Genomic DNA, 22,498 nt, shown 5'->3' on the forward strand with positions numbered 1-22,498 from the left:
AAAATAAAGAACATTTCCCTTTGCGGTTTTAAGAAGGCTTACGGTGTGCACTTGATCAGGCGGGTCAAGTAAAGTGAGCTCAACCCCTGGGTTGGGCTGGGCTGGTAAAGAGCAAAGAACAAAGGCAGTATTCTGGAGGTGAGAGCCAGTCTGAACCTTTAAGTACAAGGCAAGAGTCAGAGGCTAGAGACCTGGAAGGCAAGGCCCTGTGCCCACAGGAACCGGGGTGAAGAAAGCTCTGAAGAGCAGCAGCAATGCTGTGGTTCAGGGAAACACCAAGGAACAGTCTTTAGTTGACGGCTCTTCAATCATAATCTGGGGAAGCAGAAGCAAGCTGGGAGGCAGGTTCTTCTATTAAAGTTTCTCAGGGGACAAAGGGCCATCACTGATTTGGGAGTAAGTGAGCTACATGTGAAATATCTAACTCAGAGCCAGGAAAGGGTTCAGAAAATTAGAACAGTGCAGTGTCTTCAAATGAAAGGTTTAAAGAGTTCTTAGCTATCTCGGGCTGATAAACCCAGTGCAGAAGGAACACAACCATGATTTTTCAGTGGATCACTAGATCACTGATATGCTCATAAAGTCAAGAAAGGGAGTGCTCAGAAAGGGAAAAATGCTGCAATACATATTGCAAATAGAGATTTAGAGAAATCGCTCCTCGTATCATAACTACCATTTAACTAAGAACATTAAATCATTTACTTGGGATAATTTTTTCATGAATTTTTATTCATTCGGAAAATGTCTGCCACATTCAGAGCACAATGTGGTCAACAGGTGCCGTGAATTAAAGTACAGCATCTATCTTCAAAGCTTACTGTCTAGTACGAGAAATAAGGTGCTTACATTAGAAACTGTACGATGCCATCCCATCATCCACCGAAGAAAAATAACTGAAACAGGGTAAGCAATTTGCCATTAACTAAATGAGCTTCAGAGGAACATGTGTATCTGTTCCTTTCCTCTGTCAGGGTCAATTCCTACATGCATGCCCCCCTTAGTGTGAGCATCTCATCCTTGTGAATGTGCTTCTAGAACACAAAAATAGGCAATTCTGGACATACAACACCTTACATGAACCACCCACGACTTCACCTACAACCCACCTGAAGAAGAGAAATCTGATGCAAAGTTGAAGGAAAAAGTGGTTGTGATGGAATTACTGAGCCACTGTCTTTCAATCTACAACTTGGCACCTTTCTTAGAGACTGACCAAGATTTCTTTTATTACGTAAAATTTATGCCATATATTATGGTCTTAGAACCTAATCCCTGATTTCTTTATAGAGAGACCTGTCCTTTTCTTTAAGGTCTAATAAAATCTCACCTGCACAAAGTCTGACCTGCAGTGTCTTTCAAACTGTCTGATCATGACCGAAAAGATAATTTTTATATCAAAATCTAACACATACACACAGACACACACACACGTGTATTATTTCATTAAATGACCCTTACTCTCATACTTTCTATTGTATTTTTTATTCTATTCTATTCTATTCTGTTCTGTTCTATTCTATTCTATTCTATTCATGACCCAGTTAATTACTTCAAGACCCACAAAGTGGTCATGGCCCAGAATTTGGAAATCACTGGATGAGGTGTTAGTAGAGGACACCCAATGGAATTATTTTAGGAGAGGTTATGACCAGAGTTCCTCATCGGCTTCTAATGTTCATCCCTTGAAGGTCATATAAAGGTCAGGAAAACAGGTCTCTCATTTGAATAGACACAGCTCTTTCCCCCAGGAGCTTGTCTGTGACTTAATCAGGACAAAACCTCTCTGTACTCATTCCCATCATCAAGCAAGTAGTGCCAGCTCCAGGATCCAAGATGGCTCAGCCCATCTAGATACCACACCCGTCACAGGAGTAGAAAGCACTATACACATCTCAGTTTGGCTTTGCTTTAAATCTGACAGGGAGCAAAATGGAGGATGAAGACTAATTAACTAATTTCTGTTTCCTGCGGTTCTGAAATGTCTGTCCAATTGTGATTTAAAGGATCACAGAATATAGGTGGATCCAGACGAACAATCTTTGTTTAACTAGATCCTAAAAATACAACTATGAATCAGGTTAAATGACTGTCAGGAAGGATTAGGGAAAAGAAAAACTAATTTTGACCAGTTGAGCTTGTATAACTGGCAGGATGACGAAACAAGTAATTAAGTTTAAGAAACAGAAATCACTCCTTCAAAATTTCACGCCCTATTGTCCATCACAATGAAAACATTTCCTTTTCAAGCAAATTTAAATGTTAAAAGAATTGACCCCAAAATAAACCAAATAAGTATAATAGAAATACGCAAGTTACATAATCAAAAACCCCAAAGAATAATTTATTTAAAATAACAACCTTTGGTCATGCTACATGATGAAGATGGGTCTGACTTTTAGTGGGGTTTTTTTCTGCTTTCCTTGCATATCCTTACTTTTTAGGTTTGGAACTGGCCACTAATGAATAATGAAGGAAGAAAAAGTTGATTTGCTTTTTTCACCATAACTCTTGGAAAATATTTTAAACATTTTCATGTAACCATACCAAATACACGCTAGGATCATAACACAGTGAGAAGCACAACTGTCCACAGCAGAAGGATTGAATGTGCTTTCCATTTTGGAAATTACAGGCATCGTTGTTTCTATCCTTCCCAAGGCATCATTATTACTTTCATATGATTTATGATTAAAGGTATGAGAGATGGTGCAAAGATCCTGTGTCAAATTCCCATATGGCATATAACATAAGTCAAACTGTGAAAAACTCGTAAATGTGGGTAGATCAGTTTCATCAAAGAAAGGAGCAAGAGGGTTCCAGAGACTTAGCAGGAAACTAGCCAGATAATTTTTTATAGGCATGTAATTCCAATGCAGCAGTAATGAATGTGGTCCTGCCTCTGAACATATAATGCCTGAGTTAAACATAAGGGCGGTCAGCAAGAAATCAGGCAGAGATGATTTGGTACACCATCAATCAATCCTGTTTACTCTTTCGTAAATCTGCCTTTTCTTTTCTTTTTAGACTGAAGCTGAAACTGATATCGTAACTTCTTAAATGATTTAAAGAGATAAAATGATGTGTTTGTAAAGTCCCAATAAATACTGAAATAATTATAATTCCAATGGAATATTGCAAATAAAAAGGTAACAAGTTATTTGAAAATGCATTATTTATACGTTGTTTAATAGCATCCTACAATATACCAAAATCAATAAGCAAATATGTATCACATCACAAATTTAAACATACACTTCTAAGACAATGAATATCTTTGCACACATTTTCTGAATTCAATTCAAACATTATTTATTACCTACACAAAGTAGATTAGATAAAACTTTCTTTCTTTTTTTTTTTTTTTTTTTTTTGCGGTACGCGGGCCTCTCACTGTTGTGGCCTCTCCCCTTGCGGAGCACAGGCTCCGGACGCCCAGGCCCAGCGGCCATGGCTCACGGGCCCAGCCGCTCTGCGGCATGTGGGATCTTCCCGGACCGGGGCACGAACTCGCGTCCCCTGCATCGGCAGGCGGACTCTCAACCACTGCGCCACCAGGGAAGCCCAAAACTAACTTTCTGATACAAGAACTTGAGTAAAGTGTAGGAAATGCAAACAAAAATCAATAGACGAAACTAAGAGATTGTAACTTGAAGAGAGTCCTGCTAGAAAGGAGGGACGGGAGAAGTTAGAGAGGTCATGCTGAGTTGTTTTTGATATGTCCCATGCAGAAAATAGGAGGATACAAAGCTGGAAAAGGAAGCTGAGGTCATGGTGTAGAGAACTCCGAGTGACAGGGTAAAGCATCATATGTTAATAGGTGCTGGAAATCTACTTATAATATTAGAGTACAAGAGTGATAGAGCTGTGCTTTGGGATGATTTATCTAGTTAGCTGAATAAGTGGGAAGTGATAAGTAACAAGAAGCTGAATGAGATGGGTATTAAAGTGATGAAGATGAGCCATGATCGGATGTGGAAATGGTAAAGCAATGGATGATTGTGACGGTGATAAGGCAACGTAGAGGGTACAATCTTTAAGAATTAGCTTCTAATTCTAAAAAGGGGCTAATATTACAGAAAGAGACAGGGATATTTAGATGCTTTTGTCCTTAACAGAAACTTCCAAAAGTGAAGTTATCTGGAGCGTGCTAAATTCATTAGGTCAAAAGGTGCCCAGTTATGTAGCACACGAGCAGTGGCAAATGTGTGTCTGAGAGCTGGGATTAACAAAATAAATCACTTGGAAATCATCAGTACAGAGTTTGTACCAGAATTCATGGATATAGCGGACATTGAGAACATAGAAGAGGCCTACAGTCAAAGCAGCCGGGATAACCCCCTGGGGGAGGGTTCAGAGAACAAAGAAGCCCTCAGAGAAACTGGCAGAAGACCTAGCAGAGTCACTAAAATGGCGCGATAGATGAAGAGGATTTCCAAAAGGTAACAAGAGCAAGAGTGTCAAACTTTATAGAAAGAAAGAAGAGAAGATTTTGCAGTTACTGCAACGCTGGAAAACACTGGATGACACTCTGCTTGTGAGGAGAACAGTGTCAGTAGAGAATACAGATAGGAAACAAGGCCACAGGGGTTACGGCCTGAGTGAGTGGTTAGAAAACAGAAGCAAGATCTTCTCCAATTATTTCATATGTACAGCATGACTCGGATATCCAAAAACCTCTTTGAAGGTAAACAATTGGTAATTATATCAGGAAATCAGCAAAAATACGTATGTTTATAACAATATTAATAAGCTTTTACCTTCTTGTGATTCTTGTAAACATTTCTGTGGGCAAATCCCTTTCCACAAAGCTTGCATTTGTAAGGTTTATCTTCACTGTGTATTACTTTGTGAGCACCCACTTGATCGAGCCTCTTGAAAGATTTATTACAAATCTCACAATTATAGGGTCGTTTTTCTGTGAAAAATGAGTGGAGACAATCTCATATCTACATAAAGGTAAAGGATAAAAAAGAAAACAGCCTTACCTTGTATTACTTCTTATGGATAAGTCAACTAAAACATGATCCAAACAACTGAAACCATCTATTACCCAATCCATCTGTTAGACAGGTGAGCCTATTCACAAAAGAAACATCAGTTTGTTCTTTTATTGATCTACTTGCAAGCTAAATGTATAAAGTAGCTTAGATATAAAGATGAAGTTTCAATTCAAGGAAGAAATCCTACTTCTAGATGAAAAATCTGCTGATCGGTATGAGTTCAAGCCAGGGCCACAACTCCGAATGCAAAGGGTGAGTGGCCTGACAGTGATGAAGGTAAAGGACAGACCTGCCTCCTGCTGGGCCAACAGACCCCACACAGGCCGAGCTTCCAATTCTCAGCAGGAACTACACATTTAGGTTGCTGGGTAGAATCCACATTTATACAATATTCATGTAATGCTGACAACTTTTTCAAACAAAGCGTATCTGAAGGCCACCAGATCTTCTATTTTCGATCCACCATTTTTGATCTTCCATTTTCATTTGCCAAAATATCTATATCTGTCTCCAAATGAAGTAGCTATTCAAAAACATTCTGACTTAAATGGTCTCAAAGTACAGACATTCTAAACTCTAGAAAAGAGACTTCATAAAGCAGAAGTTATTTTCAGAGCTGAATTTTTCTAAGTCTGTGTAACTGACCTATTACTCAAACTTGCTTAAAATGAAACTATAGCTTTAAAAACTTACATTCTCAAAATGTACTTATAAATTTCTCACTAACATGTATTAGTTCCTTAGTTAGAATGTGAAAACATCTAGAAATGTCGGAACTATAATTGCTGAATCGCTCCTAAATATCAGACACTCTGCTAGCGTGGTACATAGATGACTTCGTTTAACCTGAACAGCAATTTTGAAAGGTAGGATATCTTTTCACAGATGAAGAATATAGAAACAGAGGCTCAAGGAGGATTAGGTAACAAATTAAATGGTGAGTTTGAAGATCTTCAATTTCATTTAGTCCAACCACATACGCTTCAGAAACAAACTGAGGTCGAGAAGCTAAGTAACTTGTTCAAAATCACATGGCCGGTCAATGGCCAACCTGGAACTAATAACCAGGTCTCCTGATTACCACTCTCAGAGCTCCTGAAAATGACGAGGTGAATCTTTTGTAGAGATTTCAATACAAATGGAAAAATATGTATTTTACCTGAGTGGGTGATCATATGACGTTTTAGCTGATTAGCTGAAATGAATTTCTTCATACATTCTTGACAATCAAATACCTCATGAATCTGCAAAACGTTAAATTGACAGTTAAGTCAACTATCAAAGCCAAAAACTGTACACAGCTCAAGTAAAAGTATAAACATGTGGACAGTTGCTACTGCAATATCCAAACTATATATTATAATTCAGCCCTAATTTGTTCACACTATCCTACATAAATTGAAAATGCAATGAACATGTTACCTAGTAGAAACATATTATTAAAAAAATGTAAGACTGCACGTTATTTAAATATGTAAAACAGCTGACCTATTTTTAAAGTGCATAATAAATTTACACTCTCTGTAAAAAATTATACCTAGTATATATTAAGTCTCTGTTATGCACAAATTTAGACTTGGAAATACGTAACTTGCCAGTAAAAATATCCCCTTTACAGTAGTCAACACTCCTTTAAACTTAAATATATGTAGTACAGAACAACACATTAATTAATGTTAGAGACAAGGAGATACATGATTCTGAAAAGCATTTAGCTCACTGCAAAACTCTCACAGGATAGGACGACCACAATAAAAAACTTTATTAGTTTTATTTTTAAAAAATTATAATAAGGGGGAGGAGCATAACTTTAGCAAACAACTGGCTAAATAAATATTACAGTTTAATATTAAATTTAGCTCTTTCCCTCCCAGAGACTTAATCAGAGAAATTGAATAGGCGGTATGAAAAGCAGAAGCTTAGTTTATTACCAGTAACAATGTACAAAGTTCTAAGAGGAATGTGTTGCAAGAAGCCTTATATTAGAAATGTTGATCACCCCAATGAATAAGAGCATCATACCGTTTTGCTGAAGATTCAAAAATGGTTTTGGTGAGGTCCTGTTTTTGTTTCAACCTCATTAAAGGTAGTGCTCACAAAACTAAACCCCAGACAAGCAAAGGTCCTTCTGCAGGAAGCCAAGATACTGTGGTGATCCTTGCAGGATATCTAGCGCCACTACAGAGTGAAAGCCAAGGCAGAAGACCCTGAACTGGTGCAGCAATGAGTAAAGAGTGGAGGACTGGTAAACGGCTCCCCTGACCTAAGTGACCACAGAGGAACTCAAGGCAGGAATGGTGAAAAGACGTCACCAGGAAGGAAAACGGAAGCTGGGGCAAGGCTCACAGATCCCTGGTCTGCAGTCTGTGCCTTAAGCCTATGTCCAGCCACATGACAGGTCTGAGGAAGGCAAGTACCACATAGTACAGCAGGAAAATTTTCAGCCTAAGAAATTTTAAAGGCAACATCTTCAATCATCAAAGACCCTCACGGCAATTATATGAGGTGTAATGTTTATTTAAAGATAATAAGAACAGATTTATATTCTTAAACTCTGTTTCTGTAACATATATCTTTTATAATAAGCTACTCTAAAAAATGATGATGTGCCTTCTGAGACATACATAAATGAAAACATATTTATTTTCATTTTTAATGTTAAATTTTAATTAGTATATACAAATTTTAAATTATCCATATGAAAGTGGCAGGTGTTAAATAAATTACTGCAAAATATATTTGTTCACTTAACTCTCATGGCTTCTGAAACATGAAACATTTTTATTTAGTTATTTATTTATTTTGCGGTACGCGGGCCTCTCACTGTTGTGGCCTCTCCCGTTGCGGAGCACAGGCTCCGGATGCGCAGGCTCAGTGGCGATGGCTCACGGGCCCAGCCGCTCCGCGGCATGTGGGATCTTCCCCGACCGGGGCACGAAGCCGTGTCCCCTGCATCGGCAGGCGGACTCTCAACCACTGCGCCACCAGGGAAGCCCCATGAAACATTTTTAAAGGTTGAATTGAATTGATATTATCAAAATTATAAAAAAGAATATTTACTGTACATGAAAGCATTTTTGTATTGACTATCTTATAGTGGAAAATTCAATCCAAAGCTATTCTCAAAACTCCTAAAAAAGTTTTAATAGAACAATCAGATTTAAAGTGAAAATGACACTAATTAATGCGTAATGCTAAGTAAAGCATCTTTTGTAAAATGTCCAGCTTATTAAATTGACATGGATGGTAATAACTTATCATTTGAAGTCCCAAATTAAATAATTTTCAGGAGGATTATAATATATCTTATTGTAATATAGGGCAGTACACAGTAATGTAAGACACTGTTCTAGACTATAATATAAATTTGACCTATTCATACAGCACCATCTACTGGCAAGGTGAAATACTACAACCAAACTCTATTAGACATTAGACATACCCAACTATAAGAACAGTCAAAAATGGAGTCAGTAAAAGCTGCCTGTGGCTTCAGAAAGGCTGAGTCAGAGGAGTTATGCTGTAATGAAGAGCTGCACTGAGCTACTAAGTTATTAACATTTGCAGAAACAGAATGGCTGTATTCCACCACCACCAGGTAGGATTTACATCTACCAAGATATTCCCTGGGGGAAAAGTTCTTATGTTATGAAGAAAATAAATGGAAAAGAGAACACTTTTCAGAAATATGCCCCACTACCAACTTTGTTGAAAGAGTCTATTTGGGAAAATCTGAAATTTGGTAAGATATCTTAAATTTCAACTTCTTAAGATCAGGGAAGGAAATCAAAGAATTATAAAAGTATGAGGATTTTTTTTTTAATGTTTATTCAACTGGATTTAATCTTTTTGTCTCAGACTAGGTTCTGCTTCAGAAACCTTAAGGGTGATGAGAAGGGAGGAAGAGAGACGTAAAAGCAGCAGCATCTGGACTGGAGTTCTGTGCAAAACTTCCCTTAAAAGGTAGCTTCAGTGCTTGCTTCAGCAGCACGTGCACTAAATTTGGGATGATACAGAGAAGATTAGCATGGTCCCTGAACAGGAATTATATGCAAATTCTTGAAGTACTCCATATTTTTAAACAATCTGATAAAATAACCACATGGAAACTGAAAAGAAAAAAAAAGTAGTTTCATGGCACTTAAGAGAAGTAATTAAAAGACACTGATCAGTTCAAAAGTCACACTTCATAAATGAGAGAACACAGGCCCAGTGTTACATGGGGGGTTAGGGACAGAAGAAGGTGACATCCGCTGTCTTCACTCCTGTCCAGTGCTGTTGCATTATTTCTCCCTAAGGATCATAATCATTCAACATGTAGGATATAACCTCAGACATTTAACAATTCAACTGTCTTACATGTTACAGGTTAAATCCACAGCACATGCTTGGAGCTACAGCGCTGAATATCATATGAGTTTTAAGGCCTGTCAAGTTATTTTGGAATACAGACACACACAAAGAGACAAAATTCAACTTACAAACCATAACAAAAGTAAAATTTTACTTTCACTAGTATCATCTCCTCTCTTCTTTAGTATTAAATGACTAAAAGACAATATTATATGCTCCTAGATATTCTGAAAAAATAATATATGAACTCAGGAAATAATCATTTATATCTTTGTTATTATAATATAACATAAAATATTTTTTTGGACTCTGCCATGATATGAACAAAATCTAAACTTTAATTTAATTCTATTCTGTCGAAAATTCTATTACCTAGTGCTAATGTTGTTAGGGTTAATAACTGTCATTTACTTTTCAGGATAACTTTCACATTAAGATAGCAACTTAGTAAGTTGAATGCTTATTGCAAAATGTATTAAATTTATTTTCTCCTAACACAGTTGGCCCTTGAGCAACACGGGGGTTTGGGGGTTGGACCCACTGCACCCCACTCCCACCCCCCAACCTCTCCCTGCAGTGAAAAAATCGTGTAGCTTTACAGCGGGCCCTCCGCATCTGCATAGTCAACCAACCCCTGATCGTGTAGTACTGGAGTATGTATTTACTGGAAAAATCTGCTAAAAGTGGACCAGCACAGTTCAAACCTCTGTTGTTCAAGGGTCAACGGCATAATCGTTTCTGCTAACAACACTCTGACATTCTTCAACCTTATTTTTAGCTCTTCAAAATAACAGAGCTCTTTGTCTTCGTTTTGCCACACTTAACTATAATATGCATCCATTTTAAGCCAAATGTCACTGCAGAGCATATCATAAATACACAAAAGTATATGGTTTCCTCAAATATATAGTATTTCCTGAGCAAACAGCAACTGGGAAAGCTTGAAACCAGTATGAGGTGTCAGTCACACACAATACTGTGTTGGAGAAATATTTCTACTAATTCTGAACAACAATAAACAACTCAGAATATTCTTTTGCGAGAGTTCACTCTTTTGCATATCAGTCTTGCATTTTAGAATATGTTAGTAGTTAAATTAATGACAAAACTCTGTCTTTACAATATAAAAATCAGCTAAAAATTTTCATGGCCGACACTATAAATGACTAAAAGATCTTACACTATGATGAGCATTAGTCTTTATCTTACTGACCTTCCTATGTTCCTGCAGGCTTGACGCTGAAGAACACTTTTTATTGCACACTGAACATATGAGTTTTTTCTTAGGATCCCCTAAACAAAAACAACAAACAAAATAAAATAAAATACCACCATGATTTATATGAGAATATTAAGAGGAGTATTAGATACAGTGTTTCTAGGTGATTTATCATTTCTAAACAGGTATTTCATCTTCTTAACTTACAACTCCAAAATTTTCAGTGTTGCAGATATATCCATTAAACTCAGATAAAGAAGAGGCTACATTTTAAACGCTTTCAAAATCTGAGAAATATTCAGCTTGGTATACCACTTTCTACATATATAAAATGGGCCTTTCACCTTTCCACGTTCTAATTTAGTATTAAAAGAGAAAAGCACACTTCCGTGAAAAATTAAAATTAATCAAATGTGTACATAAAAGAAAACTGTATTTATTAACTCGTAAGTTGATTTTGCTACTTGCTTTAAATTTTAACAGAATATTTGATTTAATCAGCTGGATTTTTAAAAATGGAATTCAGAGATTATTCTTTTCAGCACTAGACTTGATCAGCCTGCAAGATCTGAGAGTATATGATTTATCATATTAATGTTAAAAACCAGAATAAGGTAAAATCAAGAACAATGAAACATTATATTGGCATTCATATTATTTTACAAATCAAAACAAAGCTCAGTTTTGTCTTCTTATAGAGTGATTATAATTATAGTAGACCATTTCAAATTTCAAATTTCACAGTGGTTATAAAAAACAAAAGATTCAACAAAACAAGATTTTCAAATACGATATAATAACAATATCATCTGCACGCTCATAAGTAACCACAGAATGGTTTTTCAATTTTTAATTGATTGACTACAAATACTCAAAAAGTAAACAAATAATAAAAGGAACCACCATGCGGCCACTGCCTGGCCCCCAAAATGACTAATCCACGGCTATTCCTGCCAAAACCTCAACCTCATCCACTACCTCACTTCTCTATTTTCTTGAAAGAAATCTAAAATCAGTAGAAAACACGATTACAAAATGACTTGATTAAAAGACTGTGTTTACGAGACAGCAACACTTTCAGAAAAAGGAAAAGATTAATTTTTGCCTTATCATTCAAGATACGGATTTCATATAATGCACTATTTTTAGCATGCCAAATAGTACAGCCAAGAAAAATTTTCTTGGTGATTGACAAGTAATATGGCTACTAAAGGAGAAAATTCTCCAAAGGAAAATGAATATCCGACAGCATGCATTTGGTCATCAATTCTCCATCCATATCTATTATACATGAGGGGCCACTGAGAAAGAATATTCCCTCTTTTCCAGCTTGCACCAGCGAGTATGTCCCTCCTTTAACCCACAATCCTTTATTTCCCTAGTTTATCCCTCAACTCAGCTGCTCTCTGAGACTAGACCTTATTCTTTCCCAGAAGGTAGGTCAGGCTTGAGGGAGAGAAGAGAAAGAGAAGTGACATTTCCACAACCACCTGTTTCACCTTAACCCAATACTCCTGCCATGGCTCCTCCAGCTAGAATCACAGGCAATACACCAAACCCCCATCCCTACTCTTCAATCTCTTCTCTCCTCCTATAGCTTCTATTCTTCATCCTAGGACTGGAATCCTAGTTCCTCAGAGAAGAAACATGGGAAAAGTTTATGACTGTTTGCCTGAGAATGTAGATAAATGTTATTTCCCATATATACAAAACCTCTACGTCAGCATCCACAGAATCGAAATCAAAAGAGAAAGATGGTTATGGTGAATTAAGGAAGTTAGACCCTTCACTGTTTCCTCTTGGGTAACTGGGAAGGTCACCCTACAAGCTTCCCCAGGTTCAAGGACAAGAGCATCTACAAAGCCACAGCTAGACTTTATACCGTTTTAGTTTTACTATATTCAGGTTAAGTCTGACATTTGACTTTCTGATTCAGCTTTCAAAAACAGTCAGGAACACATTACTTACAAAGGTAGGAGATGCACTGAAAATTAATACAACTGTACTGAATACGCAGTCACTTAAGTACTGCGAGTTTCAGCACTATGTGGGTTAAGTGTGCTTCTAGGAGCTAGTCTGAGAACCTACCCACCATATGTTACAGTTTCTATGGAAAAATGTGATCCATATTTAACAATTCAACTTCTCTCTTCTCAGCATCTTCAATTCATATCATCTAATGAGGAACATTTGTCATCGTCGGTGGTAAAAGCTGCAAGATCTTCTCTTTCCTTGAATACCTTTGTCTTTCTACAGTAAAGTGTTCTACGACCATGTGTATGAACACTGCTTTTTTCGCTATTCTGAATATGGAATATTCTTTCCCCCAATGTCTGTGTAGCTGACAGATGCAAGGGAAGAAGCAAGAGAGGGGCTGTGAATGACCGATTGAGCACCAATTCCAGCAAAAAGTATGCATGGTGGCCTCTGGCTGAAATACAGCAAGTTTCGTATTTTATGTGATCCACAACACAGAAAAATAAAAGACTTCCTTTTACGTTATTTCCTACAAAATCACCGTAAGTTTTCAGAACCAGTAATATTTTAATATCCAAGACCAACTACAAGAAGCCTCAAAGAAATTATGCTTCCAGCACAGTCTGAAGACCACATGCCCAATAACAAGAATGCAAGTTTCCAGAGTTTCAGTGTGCATCTGTTTTTTTACTTAGTTCAGCAAAGTTAACTTTAAAAATGACATGAAAGATTTGTTATAATACATTGCAGACAAAGATGGAGAAAATTAAGAACAGCATTTTAAACGTAACAGCTTTAAAAAAACAAAAACTAGGAAGAGACAGGTCTATCAAAAAGTTATGATTGCCTTTTGCAAAGACAGGAAAGGCCCAAGTAGAAAGAATTCAGAAAAATGTCATCTTCTCTATATCCTTCAAAAGGAAAGAAAGAAATCAGAAGACTGTGAAGTCCAAGTGATGTGCACCATTCTGAAGCCACATTTCACAAGCCCATACCTTCAGCCACCCTGAGCTTTCAAATGTGGCTTGTACTGAGCGTGCAGCCCAAACTGGTGGTGCGAAGTTGTAACTAGCATTAAAAGAGACACTTGTTGGACAATGAACAAGTATAGGAATCAGAAACCGAGTACCGGTTATTCTTTTCTCCTGAATGTGAGAATAAACAGGATAGGAGAAAAGAAATAACACTTTCCTCATTTGCAGAAAGACATTTCCATCCAGAAGCCAACGGCAAAAGTAAACACATGAGAAAAATGTAAGTATAGAAGGATAAGAGGAGTGCCATGAACCTCAGCCTCCTTTAAGGAAAAGACACTGAAGAAAGAAAACATTAACTCTGACGATAATCATCTGCCCTATTTAGTGCAACAGATTCAATCCCTAAAGTCAAAATACATTTACCATGTGCAAAGCAGATGAAATCTAAGTGACAAATTTTCTATTTGCCTTATTGTTTAGCCATTAGAAGGAAGTCAAATAGTATCTACTTTATAAATCCAAATATATTCAATTAGCATGTCAAAATGTAGCCAGTAATTTTCTCCAATATAGAAGAAATATAAGGATTTTTAAAAATGGAATTTTACTGTAAAAATATTAAGGCAGAAGGGCATCACTTAACAGTTTTAAAATATATCTACTAAAAGAGAAATTTCACATGCTAAAATATTACAATTATTATTTAAAACATTAATTCTTAATGCGCCTGGCTACCAAGCACAACTAGATTCTAGCTTAGGTTTCCAGTTATGATTAATTCAGAGATAGGAAAAATGACGAATATTGCTGAAATCAAAAAGAAATAGTGCTCAGTGGAAGAAAAAAATTCCATTTCCAGAGCTCTACATCTGTGTGAAATACAATGGAAAAGCAAGCTCTCTCCTCAAGAGTGAGAATTAAAAACAGATCGCTGTGGCCTGGGGAGAGGAAGCCCCTTTAAAAACAACCCTCTGATGAGTTCTCACCGGCGTGGATGTTTTCCTGGTGTCTTCTCAGGGCATCCTTGCTCTTCAGTCTCTTTCCACAGCTGTCAGCCTTACACACAAACCTGGCATCTCCCCGGCAAGTCTCCTGGTGCTGCTCAAAACTACAAGACAACCAGGAATGGGAAACAGGGAGAAGAAATGGTGAAGACACCTACAAACTTCTAACATCCAGGCTGGCTTCTGTAATGCATGCTCCCCAGTAGAGTTTCAGGGTCATTACAAGTGTTACCTAGGCAGGTAGGAAGGAAAGCACTGAAATTCTGCAGCCATATGATACTAAATCACTAAGAAGCATGAAAGCATGCACGCCTACGATGACCCGCAACTATATAACAGCCATCTGATAACTCAGATACAAAACCTTGATGCTGAACTGAAGGAAGAATTGCAAACAGAGCACTGAAAACTTCGTGAAGAATCCTTCAGACTGCTTTTCGCTGAGCACTGAAGAACACTGAGGGGAAATGGACAAAAAACAAACACTGGAAGTCTAAGACAAAGACTTATGAAAATATCTCTACTTTGAATGAAGTCACATTCATGATCTCTCCTTTCATTCTGCCTTTTGCCCTTTAAACTTTTAAGTAGCACCTGCAGTTGAACTATAAGACTCAGCTCAGCAAAAGTATGTTTGGTGTAGAATATGTAATACTAAATTGAATAAAAGCTGACTAGAATGCAGTTTTAAAATCTATTCATTAAAAACTATATAGCCCTTGCTTGGTTTTTTAAAGAGTGTATAAGAGAATTTCCAAGTTTTAAGTTTAAGTTTTGAACAGAAATATTTCATGTCAAATTTCATAAGCAAAAGTGGATGCATATATGAAAACTGTCTTAATATGAAATACAGCATGTTTCAGAATTTTACTTTAATGAATTAAAAAATGAAACATTAAGCCTATGTTAAAAATTTCTTGCTCATGTGCAAGGTGACATTCTGTTAAAAATAAGTTTATAAATATATGTATCCACTTTCTCATTTTTAATAATTCACGATACTGTACAATACTTAAGTAAAAGGATAACTTAATATGCTGTTAATATATTTAAAATAATAAAGGGTGCAGAGCAATGACTGGGACCATTTAATTCATTTCATCATCATATCTTGTACATATTCATCTTTAAATTATTTCTGCAACATCGCTAGGAAATAAACAGTGCTTCCCAAAATGGCCCTGTATTCTTCATACTCTGAACTCTCTCCATTTCTTAAACTATTTCTTTTCTTTTCTTTTCTTTTTTTTTACAGATTTCAGAGGGAATATCGAATGCAGACTGCTGAAACTTGACCTGCCACCTCAAAGCACTAGCTAAATTATGCATATCAGATTTCAAATTAGTACACCAATGAGCTTAATATTTAATGGCAAGTTATTAAATGGACAAAGATTGATTAGCATAAACAATGTTTACTTGTTAAACTTCATAATCAGAACGTTTCAAAAACCAATGTACTATATATAGTAAGAGAAGTTTATGACAGTGACAATAGAGAATGCTTAATTTCTACACACACACCATCACACACGCACACAGGTTAGAAACTATAAGACAAACGGAATGAAACAGTTAAACAACGTGTCAGCTTATAATTTTAGATATACTCTTGAATGTACGCACTGTCTTTGCAAAGCCTGTTTAACTGGGAATTTCTTCCCACAGCTCTTGCACTTAAATTCTTTCTCCTCTGTGGGTTTCTGGTGCAATGTCTGAAGATGCTCAGCAAGAATTTCCTCGCTGGTAAAACTCGATTCACACTGGGGACAGGCATAGTCCTCTTTACAGCCAAAGCGACCTGCGAAGAGCCAAGAACTGCTCAGTTTTGCCCTCATTTTAAAATCAAAATTAATGGTGCTTAATGGTACCAGATTAGTAAATTTTTATTATCTCTAGGAGTATGAATAGGTTGCCCATGAAAAATAATAGGAAATGTTACTAGAATACATTATTTTTTAAATCATTTAACTTGTGTTTCACCAAATTAATACAAATCAAAATCAATTTTCAATTTACCCTGTAACATTAACTTTTCACATCAAAGAGTTATAACAAATGTTGAACTGCAACGGCAAAGTCTTCCCTGAAACGGGTTATCCTGAGTTCACTTTTAGCTGCAAAAAGAGAAAAACTCAACCAAGGGGAACTATGTTGAATTACCAAGGGGAATCTCACATATATATGAAAAAAGGCCAAGGTCATAAAAACAGCACTCATTACAGTAGGCGGAGTGAGGCTCCACTGTCTCTCTGGCTGTCAGTCCTATATGGACTCTCACGGCTCTACCCAAATTTTTCAAAGTGTGCTTCTTAAATTACATCTGTTTTCTGGTTATCAAATAAGATTAATTTTTTTAAGATTTTTTTTTGGATGTGGACCATTTTTAAAGTCTTTATTGAATTTGTCACCATATTGCTTCTGTTTCACGTTTTAGTTTTTTGGCTGCGAAGCAGATGGGATCTTAGCTCCCCAACCAGGGATCGAACCCGCACCCCCTGTGCTGCAAGGAGAAGTCTTAACCACTGGACCACCAGGGAAGTCCCAAGGTTAGATTTAGATAAAATGCAGAAAATATGAAGAGAATAAAAATCACCAATAACCCCACCATGAAGAGACAACTGCTGTAATCTATTTCCAGGCCTGAGTTGTCTTTTGTGCATTCATATTTCATGTGCAGTCTAAGAACCTTTATGATCATACTTTTTATGCAATTTCATGTATTGCTCTTTTTTCCATTTAATATTTTCTCAAGTCAAATTTTTTTTAAACTTAAGGTACCATAATTTACTTATTTAACCAAACTCTCCATTGTTTGACATTTGAGTGGATTCTTTGTTTCTTTTGATCACTGTTTGGTTGGTTTTGCTTCTGTTTTGGGGGGTTTTTGTTTGTTTGTTTTTTGGGTTTTATACTTTGCTTTTATGAACAAAACTGAATTCTAAACTGAAAATATCAACAATATAAGCACGTGATTCATATGTTCTAAGAATCTGTGTAAGTTTCTGTTGACTCTTCTTACCAAAGTAAGAGAAATTGATATTTTGTTAACTAAATAAAGAAAAATCAGGGTAGTAATAAGTAGGAGACTTATTTTTAAGGTAAAATAGTGGACACAGTAATACCGTACCCTGGGGGCAACGCTGAAAATAAATACAAAAATAAAGAAAACATAGAATAGTACAGAAATAATTCCCATCACCCCAAATCTGACATTCCAAACAGCATAATGCATATTTGGAAAGACAAAACAGATAGCCTGTCCTCATCGTCCTTTTAAATACTCCAACTAAAATAAAGAAACAGAAGCATAATCTGGCAATACTGGGAATACTCATACTTTTTCAGCCAATGACATAGAGTTAGAATAGAAAATTCATATAAAAGACATTAATACCACAGTAACTAAAGAAACCAGTGTCACTTCTGAAGTGGCTTTGTTAAGCAAAATGGAAAAATTCTCTATAGTAAGTATCAACCTTTTACAAAATGTGAACACCCTTAACACCATTCACATTTCCCTCAAAGCCCATCAGGAGTAAAACACAACAAAACAGAAACAAGCCCTAATAACAATTGATTATTCCCTGGCAGATGACAAACAAGTGACATCTATCTCCTAGATTGCAGGGCTGATTTAAGCAAGTCTACCTATGGTCATCATACATTTTTGGTTACCCTACTAGAACAACCCAGCAATGCTGTAGGCCTCTATGATCAGAACAAAGAAAGATTTCCAGATGCTCCAGATTCTCAAAGGATCTTAAGAGTGAAGCCCAGGAATAACCCCACAGGGCCCAGCAGGACCCCTGCACTCACCTTTCCCCATGTGCAGATGAGAATGTAAAGTCTCAGAGTTAGTGACTTGCCTGGTTATAACATGCATGAATGGCAGACTCGGGGCTGGAGTACAAAAATCCTCATTACTGGCTACCCACCAGTGAGAGCAGTGAAAGCTGGGAGCTGCCGCTGACCTTGGCAGTCCTACAGGGCACGTCCATCACCCACCCCAGCCCATCATTCCCTTCCTGCTGGAAGAGAGGCGCACAACTGAATATCCTCCGAGAGTTCTGACAACAACTAACTTTATTTTGAGAACACCCTATTATATTGCAATTATAATCAAGCACAGTTCAAACTTTATTTCTCCTACAATTTTCATTCTCTCGGACCATCAATTAGAGGTAATACCTTTTCTGCCAGCTGTTGATTGTCCTTTAGAATTTTTACCTTCCTCTTCTTTGATCATTGTCATAATTTGCTGTTCTTCTTCATCGGCCTCCATGTCACTATCCAGGTAGCCAATCAGAAGCTCTGTATCTGTTTCTATATCTTCAATTGCCAAATAGAAAATGTTTTCTCCTTCCTGAGACAAAATTAAAAATATGTGCTGTTATATGACCAATATATCTCAATAATAAAAAAAGCTAAATCATTCATTTTTGATAGTAACTAAGAAATCATTTTTAAGATACACTGAGTATCATGGGCTCATGAAAAGTTACTACTCCGTTTTTTATATCTCCACTTGATCTGAACACTGAAAAAGGAAACTGACAATATTTAGTCACCTGGCAAATAAACTACAAATATATATTAAAGATAGTGATATTTACACCTACCAAATGAAATAAGGATAATTATTTAAATTTCTAAAAGTTAAATTTTGCATCATTAATTGGCTTTATGCAGTAACACCTTGTGGAGGTCCATAAATGCAGTAGAAAATAAATTTGTTAAGTAATGGTGTCATTTCTGAACCCAAACAGAGAGCAATGAGATATCAATGACTTAATTATGATTAATATAAAATGCAAAACTGAAAGAAGAAAACTTTCAAGTTATAACACAAACCAGAGGAACTGCAAATGAACCCTGAAAGAATTTCCAAAAAGCTGGACTGGGAATAGAAAAAACACTAGGTACCTGGGAGGTTCAAAACATTGACTGGGTCGTCACATGTACCTAAATCCCACTAAAATGACAGAAGAAAGAAGAAAGCAAGTTCCACCCTTAACATACCACCATTTTTTAGAAAATTCTAGAAGAAGAAATTAGCCAGGGTTGCTAACGCAGAAGAAATCTCAACCCATAACAGACTGAGAAGAGGAATGCAGCAAAGAATAACCCAAGGAAACCCCAGAGAAACTTCATACTTGGAACCAACGATACAAAAAGCCCCTCTGGGGCTTCCCTCGTGGTGCAGTGATTGAGAGTCCGCCTGCCGACGCAGGGGACACGGGTTCGTGCCCCGGTTCGGGAAGATCCCACATGCCGCGGAGCGGCTGGGCCCATGAGCCATGGCCACTGAGCCTGCGCGTCCGGAGCCTGTGCTCCGCAACGGGAGAGGCCACAACAGTGAGAGGCCCGCATACCGAAGAAAAAAAAAAAAAGCCCCTCTAGGCCTGGGGCCAATTACCAGGGAAGCCAGAACTGGGGCTGCTTAGCCGGCAGTCCCCAGGAGAAACACCCTGAATTGATGTCTTTTACACAGTTGAGGATTTGTTCTGGGAGGGCTCCTAGCTTGGCTGCTGAGGATAAAGAGAAGCAAAGCATAACCTGAATTGCGGTGGGCAAGTGAGGGAAAGAAGAAGGACAATAAGCTCCACCCAGGAGTGAAATCCAATAAAGCGAAGAACACAGAACAAAGCCTCCTCTCCTCTGGCAATACCATAGCACCTAGGTGAGGGAGGGGGAGACGGAGGAGGAGGAGAAATCTGTAATGAATGTATGCGTGTATATATATGTATGGATACACAAGCAGAACCCCATGAAAAACTGGAAAATATGCATCAAACTGTTATAAAGTTATCATTTTGAGGCTGGGAGAAGTAGGAGTCTATATTGAATACTGCTTTAGTTTCTTCTTACAACAAAGATTACTTTGCAATTTAAAAATGCAATTTTAAAAACAATAAATATTAGAAAATTCCATGGATGAGGCAGAAATTATGATCACATTTATCAAATACTGTGTAAGGGAGGACTGACTCAGAAGTTCAAAGCAATGAAGCACATTAACCATTAGCTGCAGTTGATTAAATGAAGTTCCTGTAATATATTACAGCATTCTTGGAAGTTCATGAATTTCATACCTCCAGAAACAAAGAAAGTTATTTCTAATTAAGAACACAGTTAACTTCTATACAGCTGTTACTTTTAATGCAACAAAAACAAACAAAAACTAATGTGGACACTCAGCAAAAGAAAGATTTCTTTTTCAATTAACTCAGAAGCGGCACTTTGCAGGTTTTGGAAACTACTTGCTAAAAGAGTCACCAAAGCAACAAAGGGCTCACCTAATGAAGATTTCAGAAGATAATCATAAACCTTAGTGGTTATCTGATCAATATCCAAGAAAGTTAACTGAAATGTCTTTCCAGCATATTAGTCATTCATTTTATAATGAATGACCTTCATAGCACCAAGAGAAGATAATCATTTTTAATTGTAAAACATGATAGCATTAACTTAAACATCAATCGTAAGACACAACATGCCTATTTAGGGGTTCTGTAATAAAAGAAAATTTTAACATACCAGTTAAAACTTCAATTTAACAAAAGTAATGGCTGCATTACAAGCTCCAAGGATCAAGTACATGTTCTATCTGTATGCCAAACATGTGATAAGAGGAATGTCATGACAGGTATTGCTCCAATCTATTTATTTAATGCAGATAGATATCTAGATATCTCTCTACATATAATTCCTACCACTACCCAGACCAAGAGCCTCTTCCTTTTCATTTGCCACCACAATAAAATTATTGTAAGAAGTATCCTGTTAAATTGCTTCCTTACTGATTTAATCACTCAACAACCTTTCATTATATTATTCTCCTTCTTCAAAACCTCTGATTGTTAGAACCTACCAGATTTCTAATCCCTGGAGCACTCTCAAACTCTCTGGGGTGATTTTCCCCACCTGTAGGTTCATCCCAGGCCCAATCTCCGGCCCTTTGGCAAGAAGGATTTAAACAGCGTTGACCTAACACTACGGGACTGAGCATCAACTCCCAGTGGTCATCAGGCTGGCCATGACCTCCAGCTTTGATAACTGTTTTAATATTCTGATCCTTCAATTTACTTCTCTTTATTTCAGCTATGGTTTCTGGTCATTGGGTTTGTGGCTTATTCCCCTGAACACAGTTCCTCCTAGCAGAGTCACTCCTTGCATTTACATTTTAGGGATCAAGCGCCTTCCTGGGACTTTGCCTGGGGGCTGGGGTCCTGCTTATGGTTCCTGTCATGAGCTCTAGGTGACTTCGCTGAAAATTCAACTTTAATTGAAAGAAAGCTGTTCAACATCATGGTGTGTTCAGAAGCAAATATTCCTTAGTCACTGGTTTTCCCTGTATTGGTGATCCGGATACAACAGAGAGAGCGATTTTACAACTGTTATGCATCTCCTGCATTATTGTCCAGCATTATGAATTTTTTGTGTTCTTCAGTCTTGTTTCATTTTGCTTTATTTTATTTGTATAACGTCTTCAGCTAATTATGTCTACTATGAGCTGTTTGTAATATCAAAAAGTTACAACAGCCTAAACATCCAACAAAATAAGTTGAAAAAGAATAAATGTCTAACAATTGGCTTTAAAAGATTTATCAAATGCCATTTGTATAGAAAAAAACATATATCAATGTGCCCCCCAAAAAAAAAGATATGAACAAAGGTGTCAACAGACTTTGTTTCTAAACAGAGGAAATTGTATTTTGCATAGTCTCCTGCTAGCCCACATGTTTCAATTTTTCTAGAGTTCACAAGTATTATTTTGTAGTAAAAGGAAAAAGTAAATAATAAACAAACCGGGTTCCGTGACACCAGGAATTGGTACTAAATAGTAACTAAGAGCTTTGGGATGGCCACGGTTCAAGTCTCCTTCTATGACTAAGGAGCTGTGGAACTGAGCAAACAGCTTCATCTCTCAAACCACCAGTTTCCTCATCTATAAAATGGAGAAAA

The 22,498-nt window shown here is 37.0% G+C and overlaps 1 protein-coding gene across 2 annotated transcripts in view; it reads right to left on the bottom strand.

Moving 5' to 3' along the window:
- PRDM5 (PR/SET domain 5) overlaps window positions 1-22,498 on the bottom strand; it is a gene marked incomplete at both ends in the record, with an annotated part of 205,951 nt that overhangs the window by 95,159 nt on the left and 88,294 nt on the right. For both annotated transcript variants that reach the window (XM_082653415.1, XM_082653416.1), the window contains 6 exons: window positions 4,758-4,915; window positions 6,160-6,244; window positions 10,567-10,646; window positions 14,513-14,634; window positions 16,157-16,331; window positions 18,722-18,896. In XM_082653415.1, the coding sequence (XP_082509541.1) occupies window positions 4,758-4,915; window positions 6,160-6,244; window positions 10,567-10,646; window positions 14,513-14,634; window positions 16,157-16,331; window positions 18,722-18,896 (795 nt within the window). The remainder of the gene's footprint in view (window positions 1-4,757; window positions 4,916-6,159; window positions 6,245-10,566; window positions 10,647-14,512; window positions 14,635-16,156; window positions 16,332-18,721; window positions 18,897-22,498) is intronic.

The sequence above is a fragment of the Grampus griseus genome (assembly GCF_964374135.1).
Source record: "Grampus griseus genome assembly, chromosome: 4".
Lineage (NCBI taxonomy): Eukaryota > Metazoa > Chordata > Mammalia > Artiodactyla > Delphinidae > Grampus > Grampus griseus.